The 23,030-nt window shown below is 40.0% G+C and overlaps 1 protein-coding gene across 1 annotated transcript in view; it reads left to right on the forward strand.

The window, feature by feature from the left end:
• The window catches only part of DCDC2 (doublecortin domain containing 2), a 163,358-nt gene extending 156,665 nt beyond the window's left edge, over positions 1–6,693 (forward strand). Inside the window, exons 10-11 of the mRNA XM_078446586.2 lie at positions 549–851; positions 5,085–6,693. Coding sequence (XP_078302712.1) covers positions 549–851; positions 5,085–5,189 — 408 coding nt within the window. The 3' untranslated portion in view covers positions 5,190–6,693. The remainder of the gene's footprint in view (positions 1–548; positions 852–5,084) is intronic.
• The last annotated feature ends 16,337 nt before the right edge of the window (positions 6,694–23,030 follow it).

Genomic DNA, 23,030 nt, shown 5'->3' on the forward strand with positions numbered 1-23,030 from the left:
CGCCCAGGCGTTGTGCAGAAAGTGGTCCACAGCTGGTGTTAGGAAGCCTGGGCTCCCGTTCTGGTGCCACCCCCAGTGCTCTCTTTTAGTGTTTGGAGATGTAACTACACACCTGGCAGTAGCCAGGAGGATGATGATTTCTCCACAAAGACTCTGGACCAGACGCTCTGCTAGATATTGGCCAAGGGCCCTGCAGTCTGGCTTCCTCTCTGCCACGGGCCTTCAGAGCACTGGGTCTGGAGTTACATGCTTCGTTCCAGTTCGGGCTCTACCACTGATACACAGCGGGATCTTGGGCTACATATTTGGTCTCTTTATACCTTCATTTCCTCACCTGTAAAAAGGGAATAATAATTGTTGTGAGGAGTAAGTGAGGAAGTCCTTGGGAAGGGTCACATTCAGTAGGTACTCAGTAAGGGTTAGCACATTGTGTGCTAAGTAAAGGATGTTTCACTTGACAGTAGCAGAATAATTACTGTGGCATTATACTGTGAAGTGGAAAATCTCTGTCACACTTCTCTTATCTGTCACTCGTTCTGATCCACCAGAGGCCAGCAGAAATAGTAGGTGAGGAAGAAGATGGAGAGAAAGCCAACAAGGAAGCAGAGCAGAAAGAAGATTTTTCAGGAGTGAATGGCCAAGTTGAAGAGGGAGGAGGTGGGGAGGCTGCAGACGCCCCCGAGGAAGTCGAGGAGGTCCCCGATCACGGCGAGGGGCAAGCGGGTCCTACTCGCAATAATGGAGGCACCGATGAAGAAAATGGCGAGGAGCTGGATCAGGTTAACACGGAGCTTCAGGACACAGTGGACGAAGAAGTAAAGTCTGAAGGAGCTGGCAATGGACAGGATGAGGTATTTCTATTGCTTTCACTCACTTGTGTTCACGCGTGAATGTGTGTGTGGTACGCCTGCTCACGCACTTAGGGAATTATTCAAGCACTTGAGACTTGCATCGAAACACTTATTGTTGAGCAGGGAATGACCCAATACCATTTACTTGACTGTATTATTTCAGTCAGTTAACAAATATGTCATCCACCAGATGAATCATCCCCAGAGAATCCGTGCATCTCTTCTGTCATCCATCCATCCATCCATCCATCCATCCATCCATCCACAAACCCATCCATCCATCCACCCAGTCAGCCATCCGTCCAGCCATCCAGCCATCCAGCCATCCATCCACAAACCCATCCACAAACCCATTCATCCATCCACCCAGTCAGCCATCCATCCATCCATCTGTCCATCCATCTACCCATCCCCCTGTCCATCCATCCATCCATCCATCCATCCATCCATCCATCCATCCACTCACCCACCCATCCACCCAGCCATCCACTCATCCATCCATCCATCCATCCATCCATCCATCCATCCATCCATCCACTCACCCACCTATCCATCCAACCACCCACCCATCCACCCAGCCAGCCACTCATCTACCCAGCCACCCACCCATCCAGTCACTCATCCACTCATCCACCCATCCACCCATCCGTTATCTCATTCTCCAAAGTTTTCAGAGGCTCCTGAGAATGTATATAACACATATAAACAAATGCAAACAAGTTAAGACTGGGGAAGGTACAGGGCAGAAATGAACATCAAGGTTATAAAACCTAAGCATGAAAGAAAGAACATCACCTCTGTCATGGGTGACGTCTTTGTTCTCTAGGGATGTTAAAGTTTAGCTTGTTTACTCCACGTTAAATGGATTAATTGAATTAAGTGTTCCATGCACCAGGCACTTAATAATATATAGTTCCATTTATTTTACAGAGAGGGTAAGGAAACATGTGGTAAGGCCTTCTTTCCCAGTCTGTGTTCACCCCACTGCCCCTGCAGGAGGATAGTCTCAAGTGCTGGCATTCTACCAGAGGATGGATGATTAAATTAGAGTCTAATAAACAGGCTAAAGTTCAATGTCCTCATATAAGAGGAAGGATGAACCCCACAGCAGGCTCACTACCCGCTTGTGCCCTTCCTTCCTGTCTGTCCTTCTTATCAGGGCCCGCCTCCCTCCAACTATAACCCCCTCTCTTTATTCCTGATGCCCCATATGATGAGTGGGCTTTTCTTGATGATTTAGTATTTTCACTCATCTGTTTTATTTCACTTGGGGGGGATAGAATTTAGTCATGGTAAAATGCAGGTCAGGTTTCAGTAACCAGGACAGAGTTAACTGGAATCTGTTGTCTGGCGTCTACAAAAAACATTGTCAACTTAATCTAAATGAAAACATTCAGTGTGTCCCCCGTTTCATCTTTCCTCAAGATGAGAGAATCTCAGTGGTTGTCAGGAAGAAACCCCCCCATCCGCAGTTCTACAGAGTTACTAAAATTTAGCTAAAATTTGTGTCCTGTAGTTGTTTGTAGCTGACATTCAAAGAAGAATTCAATTACATGATCTTCTTTCCCTCAATAAGGAAACGAAATGAACTTCCCAAGGAACGAACACACACACACATGCGCACGCACGCGTTCTCCAGGGGAAGCAGGATGGTTTATCTGAGGGCATCCTATGGAAAGCATGATAATGTAGAGAAAGAACAGTGTCCTCGTTTATACGGCAGCTATGATAGTAGGCTTCATGAAGCTCTTCGTTGTAGTTGCCTTTGCTGAAAGTTCGTAGTGTGAAATCAAGTGTAAATCGTGTGTGGGACCTAGATAGTAAGATCCAACTCTGCACTTTTCCAGGGCTCTAGCTTTCCATTCAATATTATAACCTATATATATTTGACAGAAATGAGTGGATAGGGGCACCTGGGTGGTTCAGTCAGTTAAGTGTCCGACTTCAGCTCAGGTCATGATCTCACAGTTTGTGGGTTCAAGCCCTGCATCGGGCTCTGTGCTGATGGCTCAGAGCCTGGAGCCTGCTTCGGATCCTGTGTCTCCCTCTCTTTCTGTCCCTCCCCCACTCACACTCTGTGTCTCTATCTCAAAAATAAACATTTAAAAAATTAAAAAAAAAAAAAAGAAATGAATGGATTACCTGTGCTTCCATTCTATAAATTTAACTTTTAAAAACAGGCCTCTTAGGGCACCTGGGTGGCTCAGTTGGCTAAATGCCTGACTCTTGGATTTCAGCTCAGGTCATGATCTCACAGTTTGTGAGTTTGAGTCTCACATTGGGCTCCATGCTGATGGTGTAGAGCCTGCTTGGGATTCTCTCTCTCTCCCTCTCTCTCTGCCCCTCTTCTCTCTCTCTCTCTCTCTCTCTCTCTCCTCTCAAAATAAGTAAGTAAACATTAAAAAAAATAGGCCTTTTATAAGAACTGGGCCTCAGTCAAGATCAAGTTTCCATAATTTGAAGTACAGGTGTTCTGGTATGTATTGACATTGAATCTAAATTTGTGGAATTACAAATGAACAAGTACCTGATATGTGATGAGTTAGGGATTTTAAGAACTATGCAAATGCCAAAGCAAAGCAATTCCCCACAAAGAGATTTAATCCTTTTTGACTCATCTCTCTTATAATGGCAGTTACGTGTTGTTTCCTTCTCCCCAAAGTGCTAGTTCAGGTACGTTTTAAGCATATCGAATATATGCATAACAAGGTGTATATGAATTATAAATTACATATTAAAAATTAACTTTTTCAAAAGGATTCTTTACTTCTGCGATGACTAAAGATTCAGTTTGTTGTGTAACATTTCGTTCCACCTAAGAGTTCTTAGGTGCACTGTGTGTTGTGATTGTAGGAAGACATCGCGAAGCACATGTCAAATACACAACAATCAGCTGACATGTTTTTTATTTATTTAAGTTTATTTATTTATTTTGAGAGAGACAGAGACAGCGCAAGTGGGGGAGGGGCAGAGAGAGAGAGAGAGAGAGAGAGAGAATCCCAAGCAGGCTACACGCTGCCAGCACTGAGCCCCATGTGGGGCTGGAACCCACGAACCATGAGGCCATGACCTGAGCTGAAACCAAGAGTCCGATGCTTAGCCGACTGAACCACCCAGGCACCCTCCAGCTGACGTTTTTATTGAGCTTGTGTTATATTCATAGTGCTACTTGAGACACTTCATGACATAGTAATGTGAGATAAGAGACAGTCCCGGCAATTTTTTTTTCTTTTTTAGAGCATGTATCATGGCTGTAGGGGAAGGGGCCTGGAGCTCTTCCTACTCTCCCACACTGGTGGCCCCTGTGGGGGCTGTCGAGCCTCCGGGAGTCCATAGAGCAGAGTTGGAAAACCAACGGACTCTAATCTCATCCCCTCGGATTTCAGTCTAGTGGGAGAAAGACTGTACACGAGGCAGTATTGTTAATACCGTAAAAGAAGTCCCAGTGGCACAGATGCCATTGCTGTTGGAGGCACACCGTCCCTATACTTGATTTCCTCTCCTGCTCTTGTCTTACCTGGTACCATATTCACGAGGAATTTGTGAGCTCTAGTAGGAAACTAACAGAAGAGCATCTGGGATGGGGCTGGGTTAATGTGCCACGAGGGCAGTATTGCAATTGGACTTCTCTCCTTTTCTCCGAAAATGTTAAAATGAAGAGTATAAACATGCTGTTGAAAAGAACTTAAAGTGAAATCAAGAAAAAAAATTGAGAAAAATAAAGCCTGCAGCACAAGAAATGAGTCTGTGCTTTTAAAGCACCTTGGGAAGGGCTTTTGTGCAAGTAAGGTATTGAGAGGGATGTGTCCACTGGGTACTGACCAACTGAAAAACAAAAGGAACCTGAGGACTATTTTTTGTTGAATGTTTATATGATTGCATGAAATACTGAGTAATTTTTTTCTTTTTAAAAAATTTTTTTAACATTTATTTATTTTTGAGAGACCGAGGCAGAGCATGAGCAAGGTTGGGGGGGGAGAGAGAGAGAGAGAGAGAGAGAGAGCGATACAGAATCTGAAGCAGGCTCCAGGTTCTGAGCTGTTTGTTAGCACAGAGCCCAATGCGGGGCTCGAACTCACAAACTGCAAGACCATGACCTGAGCTGAAGTCGGACGCTCAACCGACTGAGCCACCCAGGCGCCCCCTGAGTAATTTTCTTTTTCCTTGTGAACTTTATGACGTTTGTAACTAAAGAGCTGATAAATATCTTTGTTTTGATCTCTTTTCTTCCAGGCTGACTTAGACCCTCAAAGACCACCAAGACCAGAAGTAAAAATCACCAGTCCGCAAGAAAATGAGAACAATGAACAAAACAAGGACTATGCCGTCGTAGCATAGATCATTTCTAAAAAGAGAGTGCATTATCAGAAAAAATGAAGGGTTCTAATACTTGAATGATAAGTATGTAGTTATTGCGGGACATAATGTGGCAACATGGTTGACTGCTACCTACTGAATTTTAAGATTAGAGGCTTAATGGAAAGATTAGATGATTTTGAGTAGCTACTAAAGGACAGTGGCTTCTTTTCATGGGATGTGTTTTTAAAAGTCATTTAGAAAAATTAAGAGGGATAGAGGGGCATTTGCACTGGATGACAATTGGCCACTTGTCTTTGTAAGCAATGAAAAAGAATAGGACCACACTTCTTGTATACTTTTCCATAAATTTAGAAGTGAGGTTATTAGATGGGAGCTTATTCTAAAGCACTTATCTAGGAAGGCATAGAATTTTAAAGAAATGATAATAGGAAAACCTGTACTATTTTTTTAAAGCAATAAACTCTTTAATAACCACCAATTTTAGTGTAGTTTTAGGCAGTAGATAGAAATGTTTCAATGACTTGTTGACATTCCTTCCTTCTTCCTCCTCGTCCCTGATCCCATCTCACATGAATTAAAAAGGCTATAACCCAGTTATGTCACCAAGCTTGGTTGGATGGTTTAAAAATTCTGATTATGTTAGAAGACTCAATATTGGCTAAAGATTGAATTCTCTCCAAATAGTTATTTTTACAAAAAAAAAAAAAAGCCAACAAACAAACAAAAACCCCCCACAAAGCCAAACAAACAAAAACGCCCAAGAAAGCGTAACAGGAAAAAAGGAGGCGGCTATATGGGGAGTTTGTCACTGCTTGATCTGACTTGCTTTTTGGATTAGGATTTCTATTTCTTATTATTTCTATTAGGATTAGCTTTGTCATATTTTTGCCCCAAGGGGTATTAGCAAGTGTCTATTTTAATGGCGAGTTATATTTAGACTTTCAAGCAGATTCCTCCCTATATAATTAGAAGCCATGTGATAGAAATTGTTGAAAAATGTTTAAATTGTCATCATGAAACCAGTTCCTTATTAGAATTTTGTGGGCTAATTAAATCAACTTGCAATGACCTTGCTGGGTATATATGGGGAGAAAGACAATTGTATTAGTTTTCTTAATTTTTAGGAGATGACACAGATCTTCCTTAAATACAGAAATAATACATTTTTCTCACGTGAAAGACTATTTTCATTAGTTATGTAGATGTTATATATTTGAAATGTAAACTTCTGGTGCTTTCATAGGATTCATTATTAATCTTAGGTTTAAAAGATTTTCTTCCTCTCCAGATTTCCTAACCAATCATTTAGAATAAAAGTAGTTGTATCAAGCACTTAAGAATACTATAGAAAATGAATGTATTTTTCCTAGAAGCTATTTTAATATTTTCTACAAATAGGAAGCATAAGCAGAGACTGTAATGTAACAGTATTGGAAAGAGAGAGTGATATAAGGGCATATTAATCTGGGAAGATGAATTGTAAATGGGGGTTCTGTATTTCTGGTATAAAATGTAGATTGCACTTTTTACTCGTAGGCTTGTTTTTTTTCAAGTGGGATGATACAAAGCATGATATACTACAAGCAACACTTCCCTGTGTTTCTAGGGAAGTAGACCAGCCTGTTTTTTAATGTTAAATTCCCATGCTACTCCTGGGCCTGGGGTTAATGATTTTAAATAGTTTATAGAAGTCAGGTATTGAATACAAGAAATTATAACTGGTTATCAAGGTGATTCTTTCACTTTTTCTTTTTCTCTTTTCCTTCTTTAATAGAAATATCTTTTTTTCCTTCCTCATGTTCTTTTCTTCATTATACCATAAAGCTTAGGTTTTCAGGAAGTTTTTTTTTTTTTTCAATATAGGAAATTTATTGTCAAATTGGTTTCCGTACAACACCCAGTGCTCATCCCAAAAGGTGCCCTCCTCACTACCCATCACCCACCCTCCCCTCCCTCCCACCCCCCATCAACCCTCAGTTTGTTCTCAGTTTTTAAGAGTCTCTTATGCTTTGGCTCTCTCCCACTCTAACCTCTTTTTTTTTCCTTCCCCTCCCCCATGGGTTTCTGTTAAGTTTCTCAGGATCCACATAAGAGTGAAAACATATGGTATCTGTCTTTCTCTGTATGGCTTATTTCACTTAGCATCACACTCCCCAGTTCCATCCATGTTGCTACAAAGGGCCATATTTCATTCTTTCTCATTGCCACGTAGTAGTCCGTTGTGTATATAAACCACAATTTCTTTATCCATTTATCAGTTGATGGACATTTAGGCTCTTTCCATAATTTGGCTATTGTTGAGAGTGCTGCTATAAACATTGGGGTACAAGTGCCCCTATGCATCAGTACTCCTGTATCCCTTGGGTAAATTCCTAGCAGTGCTATTGCTGGGTCATAGGGTAGGTCTATTTTTAATTTTTTGAGGAACCTCCACACTGTTTTTCGGAGTGGCTGCACCAGTTTGCATTCCCACCAACAGTGCAAGAGGGTTCCCGTTTCTCCACATCCTCTCCAGCATCTATATGATCCTGTCAATCAATGCAGAAAAAGCATTTGACAAAATTCAGCAACCTTTCTTAATAAAAACCCTCGAGAAAGTCGGGATAGAAAGAACACACTTAAACATCATAAAAGCCATTTATGAAAAGCCCACAGCTAACATCATCCTCAATGGGGGAAAAACTGAGAGCTTTCTCCCTGAGATCAGGAACACGACAGGGATGCCCACTCTCACCGCTGTTGTTTAACATAGTGTTGGAAGTGCTAGCATCAGCAATCAGACAACAAAAGGAAATCAAAGGCATCAAAATTGGCAAAGATGAAGTTAAGCTTTTGCTTTTTGCAGATGACAGGATATTATACATGGAAAATCCGATAGACTCCACCAAAAGTCTGCTAGAACTGATACATGAATTCAGCCAAGTTGCAGGATACAAAATCAATGTACAGAATTCAGGAAGTTTTTAAGAGACATCTCAATGAAACACAATGTTGTCTTACATGAAGAACAAAGTATACAAACACTTGAAGAAGATGATAGGCCATAATAATGGCAGCAAAAACGTTGAATAGTTGGGTTAGAATTCTTGTCTTGGACGGGCATATGTTACCACCTGGTGACAAGATGTAATTGTGACTTAACTTGAGGGGAGGAACCACAACTAATCACTTTAAGATACTTTGCAAACATATTACTAAAAAAAACACATGAATGAAATAGCATCGTCAGATCAGGGAAGACACCATTCACAGAGAATGGAAAATGTGGACGTCATTTTGGAGATGATGTCAACACAAGTGGCAAGCTGATTCACCTCCCACATGTGGACATTTTCTCCATGGGAATGGTGGCCTCTGTGTCATCACAAGTTAATAAGCTGGACTCACTGACAGATTTGGGGACCATTTATGTGAGTGAGCAGAAGACACTTCGGTTAGACGTCAGGTATTGTTTCCGAATGAGAGGATGCTGTGAAATACTCACAAGAGCTTTGATGTGATTACCAACGGAACGCTTTGTGCTGTCAGTTCTTTGTGAGGCTGTGTGTACAGACTCCATAGTTTCAGGTGTATGGGACTCTTTTCTCAAACTTAATTGGGTTTTAAGACATGTATAAACAACTTGTTTCTTAGTTGAAGTGGAACATTAGAGTTTCGCAGAGCAAATACAGATTTTAGCTAACATCATTTTCATGCTAAGATTTCACCTGGGGGTAGTATCTGTTAAATAGCTACTGAGCATCAATCACTAGTTTTAAAACATGATACTATGGCCATACTGTAACCTTTTACTCACTATTTTTCTCCATAGCCATAGAGTAACTTTTCACTTACTAAGACATTTTTTTGCCCATATGTGTTCTGGGGGAATAGTCAAATGTCAGACTCACAGGAAGAGCATGATACTCTCATGCCTCCTGTTTTATTCTGAGACCTTTGGTTCCTACAGTGGTCTGTAAAGACAGAACCATCCTACGTATATCTGGCTTGGAGTCCATTAGATATCTCTGTGGGTTTATGATTGTGAAGCCGTACTAATGCGAAATTGTTCATGTAACTTCAGCTTGTAGCTCACACACCAACTTGTAACTCATACACCAACATCCTCAAACATTTAATTATGTGACCTATCTTATACACAAAGGAAGAAGTTCATTCTCCTAGGAAACATCTGTGTATTCAAAATTGCCACAGAACATCGGGAAGGCTTTTTTATGTTATTAACTGACTCTCCTAAGGAATTAGCTCTGTACTTTTATTTTTGCTCAGTAAGTATCAAAAGAAACATTTTTAAGGAAGATTGGGTTGCTAAAGAGAAAGCATCACATCTGAACTGTTGCCAATCTGAACAGAAATAGAATATATATATATAGATATTCACATATACATATCAAATACTTATACAGATGCACTCACACACTTTAAAATCTTGAAAAGGACTCCTCAGGCACAGCATTATTAATAGAATAAGGCTCTTCTGAGAGAAGCAATGTGTAAAAACACGTGGAGAGGAAATGCTAAGAAATGATATATATCATGGTGCTTTAAAACTTGTTTCCTAAAGGCTTTAAGAGAATTAAATTTTTCAAACTAAGAAAGCTACCAGAATTTTAATGAAAAATGTATTCTAGGGAGAGGTGATTGCAGGTGGATGATATATAGATAGATAAATACCTAGAAAGATAGGTGATAGATGATGGATGGATGGATGGATGGATGGATGGATGGATGGATGGATAGATTAGATAGATAGGTAGATAGATACTACATAGATGATAGCTGGATGGATGGATGGATAGATAGATGTATAGATAGACAATACATTGATAGATGATAGCTGGATGGCTGGCTGGATAGATAGATGATATGTAGAAAGATGGATGGATGGGTGGATCGTGGGTAGGTAGGTAGGTAGGTAGGTAGATAGATAGATGATAGATAATCTTGTTTTCCTGAAGTAACTAGAGAGTACAGTTCCTTAGTTCTTTGTTACCAGCCTTAAGTACCATATGCTCTAGGTGCAGAATCTTTCATACTAACAGAGGCTCTGTCAAATAGTTGTCCCTGTTTGTGAATGTGTGTGTATGATTTACATGAATGCATAGAGGACTGTTTTTGGTACCAAGTAGCCAGATCCACTATGAATAGAATAGAAGACTGACTTAGTACTTCACCACTCTGTCTATAATGTTCTAGTTCAGTGCTCGAGCTTTGTAGCCTCCTTAGGTGACTATAATGTCCTGGAATGGCATCACTTTCTTTTATTCTTTCTTTCTTTTTTTTTTTTTTAAGGTTAGTCTGTTTTTTCTAAAGTGATGAGCATATAAGTTCTTTGTTATTAAATACCAGTTTTGTAAATACTCTTAAGATTCTTGCTTTTCAGAAATTACCCTGGAATGGAAATAGGTGATTTTTGTTCTTCCCACATAAAATTTGTGTATTTCCTACCAAGAAGTCTAAGTGACTTGGGTAGAGAATGAAAGTGTGCCCCCACATGTTGATGAAGAAGGAAATACGATTTAAAAAAAATTTTTTTTAACGTTCATTCAGTTTTTGAGAGACAGAGTGCAACCGGGAGAGGGGCAGAGAGAGAGAGAAGACACAGAATCTGAAGCAGGCTCCAGGCTCTGAACGGACAGCACAGAGCCCGATGCGGCGCTCAAACTCACGAACCGTGAGATCATGACCTGAGCCGAAGTCGGACGCTTAACTGACTGAGCCAGCCAGGCACCCCAGGAAATACTGTTTCTGAAGAGGCAGAACATCCTGTAAAATGGGAATTAGGAAAGAATTTTAAAATGTCTGGATAACCATAAAGCATTTCTAAAATCAGGAGGTAAGTAATGGAGCTCCATTGACTTAAGCCAACAGCGGACATAGCTTCAATCTGTGAATGGGATCAAATGAATTCTATGTAGTTTTATCAGCTCAGAGCACACAGTTTAATTGAGTGATGTATGGCCACTCACTGGCTTTGTCATGGCAAGTGGGAAGAGGGAGTGACCGTAGTCAATTTCAGAAGACATTTAGAGAAAAACTTAGTCTGGATTTTGCTTTGCTGCTTTTTTTGTGCCTTAAATCTTTACTGTGTACAGCGATCATGGGTGATTACTGATGTTGTAAGTAAAGGTTAAGTTGAGCTTATTATTTTTATGTAGATTTATGTTTAGAACTTCTCTTTGTAAGGAAAATTATTTGTACTTTGATCAAGTTATGAGCATTCTTTTTTTTTTGTTTGTTTTTTTACTTCTACATCAGTGCTCACTCTGAGATTAAAAAAAAGTGTACTGTATCTTTTGAGTAAATATATCTGTGTTTCATATAACCCACATGTGTCTGGGCAATTTGTTGTTTGTGTATGATGTCGTGTTGCTAGTATTGCATGTATCAATTCTCTGCATGACATTTTCCACAAATGCAGTAGAAATTTTTTTTAAACTATGTGGAAATTCAACACACCAAATGATACTTCTGTTTCTGTTTAGCATGGATATTAAGCTTCATTATGTAAAAAAAGTTTTCTTTACATCTTCATGTACATGTTTAGTTGATAGAGTTTTCAGGTATATTAAAAAAGTCATTATTTTTTCTTTTATAAGACAGTCTTAGGGAAACACGGGTCTAGAGTTTTTGTTACGATAAAATAAAGATATCTTTAAAAACGGAACAAGTTGCACAAATTACACATATTTTGTGTAGATATAACTATGGGAATAAACTTACAATTTTTTTTAAACTTAAAAATTTTACAGAGTGATCAGCTTAAATTCTGCTTCAGTTTGTGGGTGAGTCACTGCCTTCCTTCATTCTAATGAATTAAAGTCGTTTTGTGTTTTCCCCTTCGTGTTTGAGAAACGAAGGCAGTTAAGCCCAAGCATTTTGCCTTCTTGGTGTGTGATAATAAACACGTGATGTGGATCGGGGCCCCACAACGGAGGAGAATGCATTAATGCTTCTGCTGCAGTTGGCCAACGTATATTTGTTACTCCACACGAGTGAAAAAGCAAACCTCACCAACAAAGAAGGCATCTAGATTGCCAGAGTCAAATCTCTTTGGAAACCTCCCACGCCCAACAACGACTCTGATTTCTATAAGGCACTGTGAAGTGATGAGTGTGCTGTGGTTATGAGATTCTTATTTATGAAAATAAACATACAGCCTTTCTGCAGGTTTCCAAGTGTTTTTTCCTCCTGCTAATGGGACCTTAATCTATTCAGTGATTGTACAGGCTTCTCAAATGCCCTCATAAACTCAGTCTCCCATTAAAGAGACAAATGACACAGGGATGTCCTGCACTTCTCTTTCCATTTATTATTGGTTTAATCATCACAAAAATGATCTTAAAATGCAAAAAGAAAACACACATTAAGTTCAAAACTCAATGAGGCAACACCTCTTGGTTTCACTGTATTTATTATTCTTTGTGGATACAGAGAAGCATGAGGATTATTACTGTTTTCCCTGACTCTGGCTTCTAATTTATTGGCTTTTCTTCCTTTATTTTTTTCTCTTTTGTATTTTTAAAATTTGTATTTATATTTTAGTTAATTAACATACAGTGCAATACTAGTTTCAGAAGTAGAATTCGGTGGTTCATCACTTACACACAACACCCAGTGCTCATCACAAGTGCCCTTCTTAGTACCCATACCCCGTCTAGCCCATCCCCCACCCACCTCCCTCCAGCAACCCTCAGTTTGTTCTCTATAGTTAAGAGTCTCTTCTGGTTTGTTTCCCTTTCTTCTCTCCCCCACGGCCTCCCCCTTTCCATATGTTCATCTGTTTTGTCTCAAACATCACATAGTAGTGAAATCATAGGATATTTGTCATTCTCTGGTTGACTTATTTCGCTTAGTATAATTAATATATTCTAGCTCCATTCGTGTTGTTGCAAATGGCAAGATTTCAATTTTTGATGGCTGATATTCCATTGTGTGTGTGTGTGCATACACATCTTCTTTATTCATTCAACAGTCACTGGACATTTGGGCTCTCTCCATAGTTTGACTGTTGTTGATAATGCTGCTGTAAACATCAGAATGAATGCACCCTTTTGAATCTGTATCTTTGTATCCTTTGGGTGAATACCTAAGAGTGCAAATGCTGGATCGTAGGGTAGTTCTATTTTTAGTTTTTTGAGGATCCCCCATACTGTTCTCCAGAGTGGCAGCACCAGTTTGCGTTCCCACCAGCAGTGCAAGAGGGCTCTCCTTTCTCCACATCCTCGCCAACACGTGTTATTTCTTGTGTTGTTAATTTTACCCATTCTGACAGTTGTGAAGTGGTATCTCATTATGGTTTTGATTTGTATTTCCATACTGATGAGTGATATTGAGGATCTTTTCACGTGTCTGTTAACCATATGGGTGTCTTCTTTGGAATAGAGTCTTTTCACGTCTTCTGCCTATTTCTTAACTGGGTTTTGTTTTTTGCGTGTTGAGTTTGATAAGCTCTTTATAGATTTTAGATACTGACCCTTGATCAGGTAGGTCATTTGCAAATATCTTCTCCCATTCCTTAGGCTGCCTTTTAGTTTTGTTGATTGTTTCCTTCATTGTGCAAAAGCTTCTTGTCTTGATGAAGTCCCAGTAGTTCATGTTTGCTTTTTTTTACCTTGCCTTTGGCACTTGTCTAGTAAGAAGTTGCTCTGGCCAAAGTCAAAGAGGTTGCTGTGTTCTCCTCTAGGATTTTTACAATTTCCTATCTCACGTTTAGATCTTTCATTCATTTTGAGTTTATTTTTGTGAATGGTGTAAGAGAGTGGTCTAGTTTCATTCTTCTGCATGTTGCTGTCCAGTTCTCTCAGCACCATTTGCTAAAGAGACTGTCTTTTTTCCATTGGATGTTCTGTCCTGCTTTGTGGAAGATCAGTTGACCATATAGTTGTGGGTCCATTTCTGGGTTTTCTAACTTGTTCCATTGATCTATGTGTCAGTTTTTGTGCCAGTATCATACTGTCTTGATGACAACAACCTTGGATTATAGCTTGAAATCCAGAATCTTGATGCCTCCAGTTTTATTTTTCTTTTTCCGGATTGCTTTGGCTATTCGGGGTCTTCTGTGGTTCCATACAAATTTTAGGATTATTTGATCTAGCTCTGTGAAGAATGCTGGTGGTATTTGGATAGGGATTGTATTAAATGTATAGATTGTTTTGGGTCGTGGAATGTTTTCTGTTACTTTGTGTCCCGTCTAGTATCTTTCATTAAGCCCTTCTATAGTATTCACAGTACAGATCTTTTACCTCTTTAGTTAGGTTTATTCCTAGGAATCTTATTGTTTTTGGTGCAGTTGTAAATGGGATTGATTGCTTGATTTCTTTTTCTGCTGCTTCATTATTGGTGTATAGAAATGCAACAGTTTTCTGCACATTGATTTTATATCCGAAGGTTTCGCTGAATTCATATACTAGTTCTAGCAATTTTTTTGGTGCAGTCTTTCAAGTTTTCTACATAGAGGATCATGTTGTCTTCAGATAGTGAAAGTTTGACTTCTTTGCTGATTTGTATGCCTCTTATTTTTCTTTGTTGTCTGAGAAATATTGCTGAGGCTAGGACTTCCAGTACTATGTTAAATAGTCATGGTGAGAGTAGACATCCCAGTCTTTTCCTAACTGTAGGGGAAAGGCTCTCAGTTTCTCCCCGTTGAGGACCATATTAGCTGCGGGTGTTTCTTATCTTTGAATGCTTGGCGTTGCCCTGAGCAGTCTTACACACAGTCATGATCTTAACAGCTACCTATGTACTTTGACTCCCAAATCTGTGTCCCCAGGCCAGGTACCTTCTGTAGGGGAGCTGTAGACCTGGGCATACAGCACTCAGTTGGATACCCTGTAGTTGCCTCAAACCCAAATGTTTCATTTTATTGAAAAAATATTTATTTTTTTATTGTATTTTTTATTGCTTTTGTGAGTGGCCAGCAGGTCAGAGGAGCGGAACTAATCTATTTTTTTTATTAAGTTTTTAATTTTAATTCCAATATAGTTAACATTCAGTGTTATATTAGTTTCAGGTGCACAATATAGTGATTCAACACCTCCAAACATTACCCAGTGCTTATCATGAGGAGTGTATGGAATCCATATATTCCTATATTTCCCATCTTGGAAAACGCTGTCAGTCACCACCTGACTAGAAACCTGGGATCATCGTAAATTATTGCTACTTTCTCACTCTGTCGTATCAGTCAGTTCCTTTTTCCTTTGTTTGCTTGTTTATCTGATGCCTGGAAATGTTAGTTCACTGTGTATTAATAGGCATTTTCTTGACCTTGTTTATTGGCTATGAGGGTTCTTCTTCACTGACTCTCATTTTTTCTACTAGGTGTTGGACTTTTTGTTATTACTTTGAAGGGCATTTTATATACTATTTATACCTTAGGTGGTTTGTATGCCATATATATATGGCAGCATATATATGTATATATATATATATGTGTGTGTGTGTATAGTGTATGTATATGTATATATACATACACACACACACACACACACACACACACACACACACACACACCTGTCAGCTTATGGTTTGTCTCTTTTGGTTTTCTAAAAATGATATCAGCCAGAGAAGTTTTTAATATTAGTCAAATATATTAATCTTTTTATTTAATTGTTTGGGTTTTTTTGTGCTTTATTTAAGAAATCTCAACCCTGATGTCAGTTATATTCTCTAATGGTTTTTAAGTTTTGCTTTTTGCTTTTAGGACTTTATAAGGAATGTATTTTGTGTGCTTTGGAGTTAGGAATTTAATTTTATTTTTTCATACAGATGATTGTCTTAGCACAATTTATTATTATTTTGCTTTGGAAAAGATACTTTTATTTTTATTTATATTTTTATTAAAAACATTTTTATCACAGAAATCAAATCTTCAATGTATGGAAAGACTAGTGTGGGTGGGGGTCAGGGGTCACTGGAACAGGTCAAGGTCAGCCTGTATATGATGAGGGGCTAGAAGTCTGCTAATCTGCATTGCAGCTCAATGGATGCTTTTAATCACAAAGCCAATATCACCAGGTAAACAACAGTTGTTTTTTTTAATTGTTTTTTGCTTTTAAATTAAAGTATACTTAACATACAGTATTATCTCAGTTTCTAGTGTATGGCATAGTGATTTGATATTTGTATACATTACAAAATGCCCACCACAATAAGAGTGGTTGCCTCTGTTGTCATACGAAATTATTACAATAATGACTATATTCCCTATGCTCTACTTTACAGTCCCCATTAGCACCATTTATTGAGCAAGCTGTCGTTTCCCCTGTCGATATGTAGCAGGAAGTATATCAAGTTCCTATGTGTTTTAGGAAAATTCTTGGCTCAAGATCGGGGAGAATCCTATTAACAGACTGAATTATGTTGCCCCCAAATTTGTATGTTGAAATCTCCAACCCCCAATGTGACTGTATTTGGAGATAGGGTCTTCTTGGAGGGGAGGTCATAAGGGTGGGGCCTAATGCTATAGGACTGGTGACCTTAGAAGAAGAGGAAGAGACATGTGAGTCTCCCCTCCCTGCGTGCATACACAGAGGAGAAGCCATGTGAGGACACACGAGAAGGCAGTCATCTACACGCCAGAAAGAGAAAGTGTGGTCTCTCCAGAAACCAAACCCACCAGCACCTTGATCATGGACTTCTCCCTCCAGAACGGTGAGAAAATAAATACCTGCTATTTAAGCCACCCAGTCTGAGGTGTCTTATTATAGCAGCTGAGTGACGAGTACAAATCCCTTCTTTCTGGGTCCTGAATTATGTAATAGGAATTTTTTTAAAAACTGGTGAATATATAGAAGATACTAGTTTAGAACTGTCTTTTTTTTCCAACAAATTCTTTTTATTTTATACTCAAGATAACATTAATTTTGTACCCTACATTATCCACATTTGTTTTCTAGTCTCCTGCTAATGAGCCCCCTTCCTTAGAAGAGGATTAGAGACTGCCTCCATGGAAAAGTGGACCCAAGGAGGTTTGCCCAGGGTCCAGCTCCTCAGCTAGAATCTGGACACTGCTTCTCCATTCATGTGGTGACTATTATTTTCTTTTATATCCAGGATGGTTGACAATAGTGAGATACAATGGAAAACCTATCTTATCTAAGGTATCGGAAGACAGGGTTCCTCTCTAAAAAAAAAAATTAGAACAAGCATGCAGAGATAGTCATGACAATGTGCTGCGTAGAAAGGCATGTTATAGTCCGTGCTTGATTCCTTTCCTTTCCTAAAACCTGTAGATATGATCTCTTGGGACAGGAATGGCCTAAGCCTTGGAGGTACCCGGCTCTCCTTGTGATAGTATATTAAGTTCTTGTATTCATAGATGAAGGAAGTCTGTTCATGACAAATGGCCTAAAGAAGAGAGTTTGTCCGTAGATTGTCCTCATGTTCCACCTCCATTCTGTTTTATAGGGCTCCTTATGCCAAAGTTTCACTTTTAAATTACTATAGCTTTATAATAAGAAGGGATATTTGTTGTATGAATGCCCTACTCCATTCAAAACCATCTTGGCTCTTTACTGTTCCATACATATTTATAGGCTAAACTTGTCAGGATCTGTGAAAAGATTTTGATTAAAACTGCACAGGTCTTGGGGCGCCTGGGTGGCTCAGTCGGTTAAGCGTCCGACTTCAGCTCAGGTCACAATCTCACGGTCTGTGAGTTCGAGCCCCGCGTCAGGCTCTGGGCTGATGGCTCAGAGCCTGGAGCCTGCTTCCGATTCTGTGTCTCCCTCTCTCTCTGCCCCTCCCCTGTTCATGCTCTGTCTCTCTCTGTCTCAAAAATAAATAAACGTTAAGAAAAATTAAAAAAAAAAAAAAAACTGCACAGGTCTTTATAATATTGAGATATCCTCTCTATAAATTTGAAACTTACATGTATCCAGGTCTTAAAAAAAGTCTTTCCAAAAATTTGCATAATTTTTATTGTGAAAGTCTTGACTATCTTTTAATATATTTAATCCCAGATATCTTGTCATCCTATGGCTATTGTGAATAGAATAGTTTTTTAAAATTATGTTTTCCGATGATTTATTCACTATATTGAAGATGTCATTGATTTCTGTAAATTGCTTTCGTATTTAACACTTTGCCGAACTCCCTCATTAAAAGTTTCTGTAGGATTATAAGTTTCTGCAGGATTATTTTTAGAGAGGGAGAGGGAGCATGAGCAGAGGAGGGGCAGAGAATCTCAAGCAGACTCCATGCTCAGCATGGAGCCCTACGTGGGGCTCAATCCCATGACCCTGGGATCATGACCTGAGCTGAAATCAAGAGTCAGGTGCTCAACCAAGTCAGCCACCCAGGTGCCTCTCTGTAGGATTTTTTTTAAGTGTATTTATTTATTTGGGGGGGGGGGGAACAGGGTGGGGCAGGGAAAGAGGGAGACTGAGAATCTCAAGCAGGCTTTGCACTGTCAGCACAGAGCCCAATGTGGGGCTCGAACTCCCTGAACCTTGAGATCTTGACCTGAGAGGAAATCAAGAGTCAGATGCTTACCAACTGAGCCACCCAGGTACCTCTCTGTAGGATTTTTTATGAAGGCTGTCATGCTGTGTGCAAAAGTAACACTTGTTTTTTTCTGTTCCAATCCTCAGAAATGTTTGTTTGTTTGTTTGTTTCTAATCCTTAATGAACTAGCTAGAACCTCCAGCACATCTTGAATGGAAGGGGCAATAGCAGATATTTTTGTATATTCAGGGATATTCAGGGAATGCTTCTAGTATTTAATATTAAATGTAATGTTTGTATTTTTGGCATATGCCTTTTGTCAAGTTACATTTCCCTTTCACTTGTACTTTCTAAGACGCAGTTTTATTTGCAAACTCTGAATGAGTTTTATAAAATTCTCCATCTAATAAGATTTTCATTATTTTTTTCCCTTCAGTTTTTTTTATGTTGTCAATTACATTATTTTTTTTCCCTGATATTAAACTATTACTACAAGCTTATGACAAACAGTAACCAGTAATACGTACCTGCATTTTTGTATGTTGCTGGACTTGATTTGCTAGGATTTTTATATCTATGTTTGTAAGTGGAATTGATGTATTTTGATCGAGTCTCATATGATCTCTTTCTGGTTTTCCTCTCAAGGTTATACTTCTTTCATAACATAAGGAAAGGTTTCCCTCCTTTTCTGTTCACCAGAAAGTTTGCAGATATGCGCCATCTCTTTCTTAAGGGCTTGATTGCTTATAAAACTGCCTTGGCCCAGTATTGTGTGTGTATATGTTTGAAGTAGTTTAAAAAAATTAATTTCTTTAATGGTTACATGTGTAGTAGATTTTCTGTTTATTTAATCAAATTGGCAATTTACAGTTATCTAGAAATTTGTTCATTTCCTTTGTGTTCTCAAGTTTGCCAAAGCTACTTATAGTATTCTTTTAAAACATTTTATTTATTTATTTATTTATTTATTTATTTAGAGTAGGGAAGGGGCAGACAGAGAGGGAGAGAGAGAATCCCAAGCTGGCTCCGTGCTGGCATTGTTAGAGCCCAATGCAGGACTTCATCTCCCAACCGTGAGATCATGACCTGAGCCAAAATCAGGAGTAGGTCACTTAACCGACTGAGCCACCCAGCTGCCCCAAACATTTAAAAACTCTTGTCTAAATGCATGTAGTCATGTTGTCTGTTTTTTTTTCATTTCTAGTCATGTTTATATTTACTTTTTTCTTGTTAAGTATTGCCAGATATGTGTTTTTTTTAATATTTTTTGTTTTTTTAATTTTTAAATTTTTAATGCTTTATTATTATTATTATTATTATTATTATTCTTTTGAGAGGGAGAGAGACATTGTGCAAGCAGGGAAGAGGTAGAGAGAGAGGGAGACACAGAATCAGAAGCAGGCTCCAGCTCTGAGCCGTCAGCACAGAGCCCGACTTGGCACTTGAACTCTCAACCCACGAGATCATGACCTGAGCTGAAGTTGGCCACTTAACTGACTGAGCCACCCAGGCGCCCCTTCATATTTTTAAAAAATACCCAATATTCTGGCCCTCTATGCTCTTTCTCTATTATTCTTATCACTAATATTTCCTTCCCTCTGTTTTCTGTGTGTTTTATGTAACTACTTGCTGATTACATTTTGGTTTCAATTCATTTCTAACATACTTCTGAGGCTGTCCATTTACCAATCTGTGTCATATTAACTATAGCTGCAAGTTCCAATATAGGTTATTTTTTATTGCCATTTGTCTCTGAATAGTATTTGTAAGTTTCTCTATTTATTCACTGACTCACAGGTCATGGGGTGTGGGCAGGGGATGCTGTTCGTGCCCACCCGGATCCCATTTTACTTGGCCAGTGCACCCATCCACTAATATGCCATGAGTGTTGACTTTCTCTCAAGAAGTCGGACGGAAGCTGTCTTGCCTGGGGGGGTTTCCATTCTCACAGCGACGGCAGCCAGTGACTGGGAGCAAATAATGTCAGCCCCCTTGTCTCAAGATGACACCAGCTTGATGGTGTGCTGTGTGCTATAGACCTCCCTGTGGGATCAGGCTGCTTGGAAGCTGGGCCACATTCTTCATTTTCACCATCTGCCCTCTCCCATTTCTCTCAATCTTCTTCCCCTCCCTCCCTCCCTCCACCAATCCTCATCTCAGGTTCTGCCTCTATAGGATACAACCTAAGACAAGGGTACCAGAAGAGCATGGGCATTGGAAATAGATTTTTCGGGTGGAATTTTAGAGGTAGAGAAGTCATTAGCCAGACAGCAATGGACATCCCATCACTGGATGTAGGTGGAGATTTGATAGCCTCTGTTGTACTGCATCATCCTTGGTAAACTCGGACGGCACACAGGTGGACGGGGTGCCTTCAGTGGTGCCATGCTACTGAGATTTGAGAGGTACGTGAAGGAAGTGGTTATGCTAAGGAGGACTGTGGGAATTAGGTTGCACTTGCTAAGTGCTCTTTAAACACACAAGAAAGAAAATGACGGGTTCAGGTCTATTAATCATCAATTTAAAGTAGAGTGTGAAATTCTGAGGGCCTTACTGGCAGTCAAAGAATTCTTTTCTCCTCTGTTCAGAGGCAGATAGAGCTGAAGACCAAACCTAGGATAAATTAAGGGAGGAAGAACCCAAAGAAGGCTGAATTCTCAGCCTAGGCAAGTCCCTTAGGGCAATGCCAGATCCTTAAATGGGTGAAGGACTGGGACCCCAAGACTTGGTGTGGGATCATCTGGTTGAGAACTTTGAACATGCTCTAGTTTCTCCTGAACCATCTGGATCTGAAGAAATCACTCCCTCCCTCTCATTGGGAATTAGAGCCCCCCCCCCTCACTTTTGCTTGAATACTATGCAGAGGTCTCAATTGAGGGCAAATCACTTAACTACTAGATTGTGATTACCACCCTGCAAGAATCAGGTTGGCATGGCCACAGTGGAGCCTAAGGGTGTTGGATCAGGTTAGGAAGAATATACAGCTCGAGGGAGAGCTTGCCAATGTGGAGGCGTGCTCTGGTGACACAAGGTTGAATTCCTCAGCAAGGGCCCTGGGGCCCAGTTCCAATGTGCTACTGGGATGGCTCCTGGGAGATTGGAAAAAGCACTGGTTCCAGTGACATGAAGTATAGGTGTCAGATAGTCATGGCCGACTATGGAGGAAGAGATCAAAAAATACCTTGAGGTGAGCATGCTAGAATAAGTCTCCCACGTAAGACAGGAAAGTTAGGAGAGCTTGGAAGACACACCATTATTAAGGCAATGAATGTGCTGGTGAGCGCCAGAAGGTTTTAGAAGCTCAGCAGTAGCTATATTTTGTAGGCTGGAGTGGATGGTAGGAGACGCTCTTGTAGAACTGGACTTTCTTTTTTTTCTTTTTCTTTTTTTTTTAATGTTTATTTATTTTTGAGACAGAGACAGAGCATGAACAGGGGAGGGGCAGAGAGAGAGGGAGACACAGAATCTGAAATGTGCTCCAGGCTCTGAGCTGTCAGCACGGAGCCCGACGCGGGGCTCGAACTCACAGACCGTGAGATCATGACCTGAGCTGAAGTCGGACGCTTAACCGACTGAGCCACCCAGGCGCCCCTAGAACTGGACTTTCTAGCAACAGTAAAGATGATGGGATCCCATAATAGCATTTGACCAAAGCAGAGTAGGAGTAGTTACTACTATGGACACCAGTATTGGATTGGCAGCCACAGGGCCCTGCCTTATAGGATCTGTAAGGATGGCCAATAGGATACGGTGCTCCTAAAGGCAAGATACATAGGCAGCTGCAAGGGTGTTGCTTAATATGTTACCAAATGGAGTAAAGAGTGATTGAGCAGAAGGTTGAACTCAGTTGCCCCAATGAGAGGTCACAATCCTTTCCCTGGTTTTCAGCCTGAGCTATTTTTTTAGTCCCCAAACCAATTAACTACAGAAGCCAAGTGCCCTTGAAGAAGGGCCCTGCAACAACATGACATGGGCATTTGAGTAATTTCCACACATTCTTTCCCAAAAGGAACTATAGCCATTTACTTGGATAACCATACACTGAGGAAAGGGATATGCCAGTTTTTTGAGCACTGTTGGATACAGATTCCAAGTTGACACTGATTATTGGGGACCTGAAGTGATATCATGGCTCCTCTATTACTGTAGAGACATATGGGAGTGAGATAGTACATGGAGTCCTGGCCAAGGTCCATATCACAGTGGGTCCAGGGAGGTACACAGACCCACCCAGTGTCATATCCTCAGTCCCAAATAAGTAATTAGAATGACCATTCTTACCCCTCACGTTGATACTTATGAACTGTAGAATAGGAGCCATTATAGTAGGAAAGGCCAAGTGCAAGCCCCTGAAACTTTCCCTCCAGGCCAAGAAAATAGATATCACATATTGAGGGAATGGCAGACATT

Source organism: Panthera onca, chromosome B2 (genome assembly GCF_046562875.1).
Source record: "Panthera onca isolate mPanOnc1 chromosome B2, mPanOnc1 haplotype 2, whole genome shotgun sequence".
Lineage (NCBI taxonomy): Eukaryota > Metazoa > Chordata > Mammalia > Carnivora > Felidae > Panthera > Panthera onca.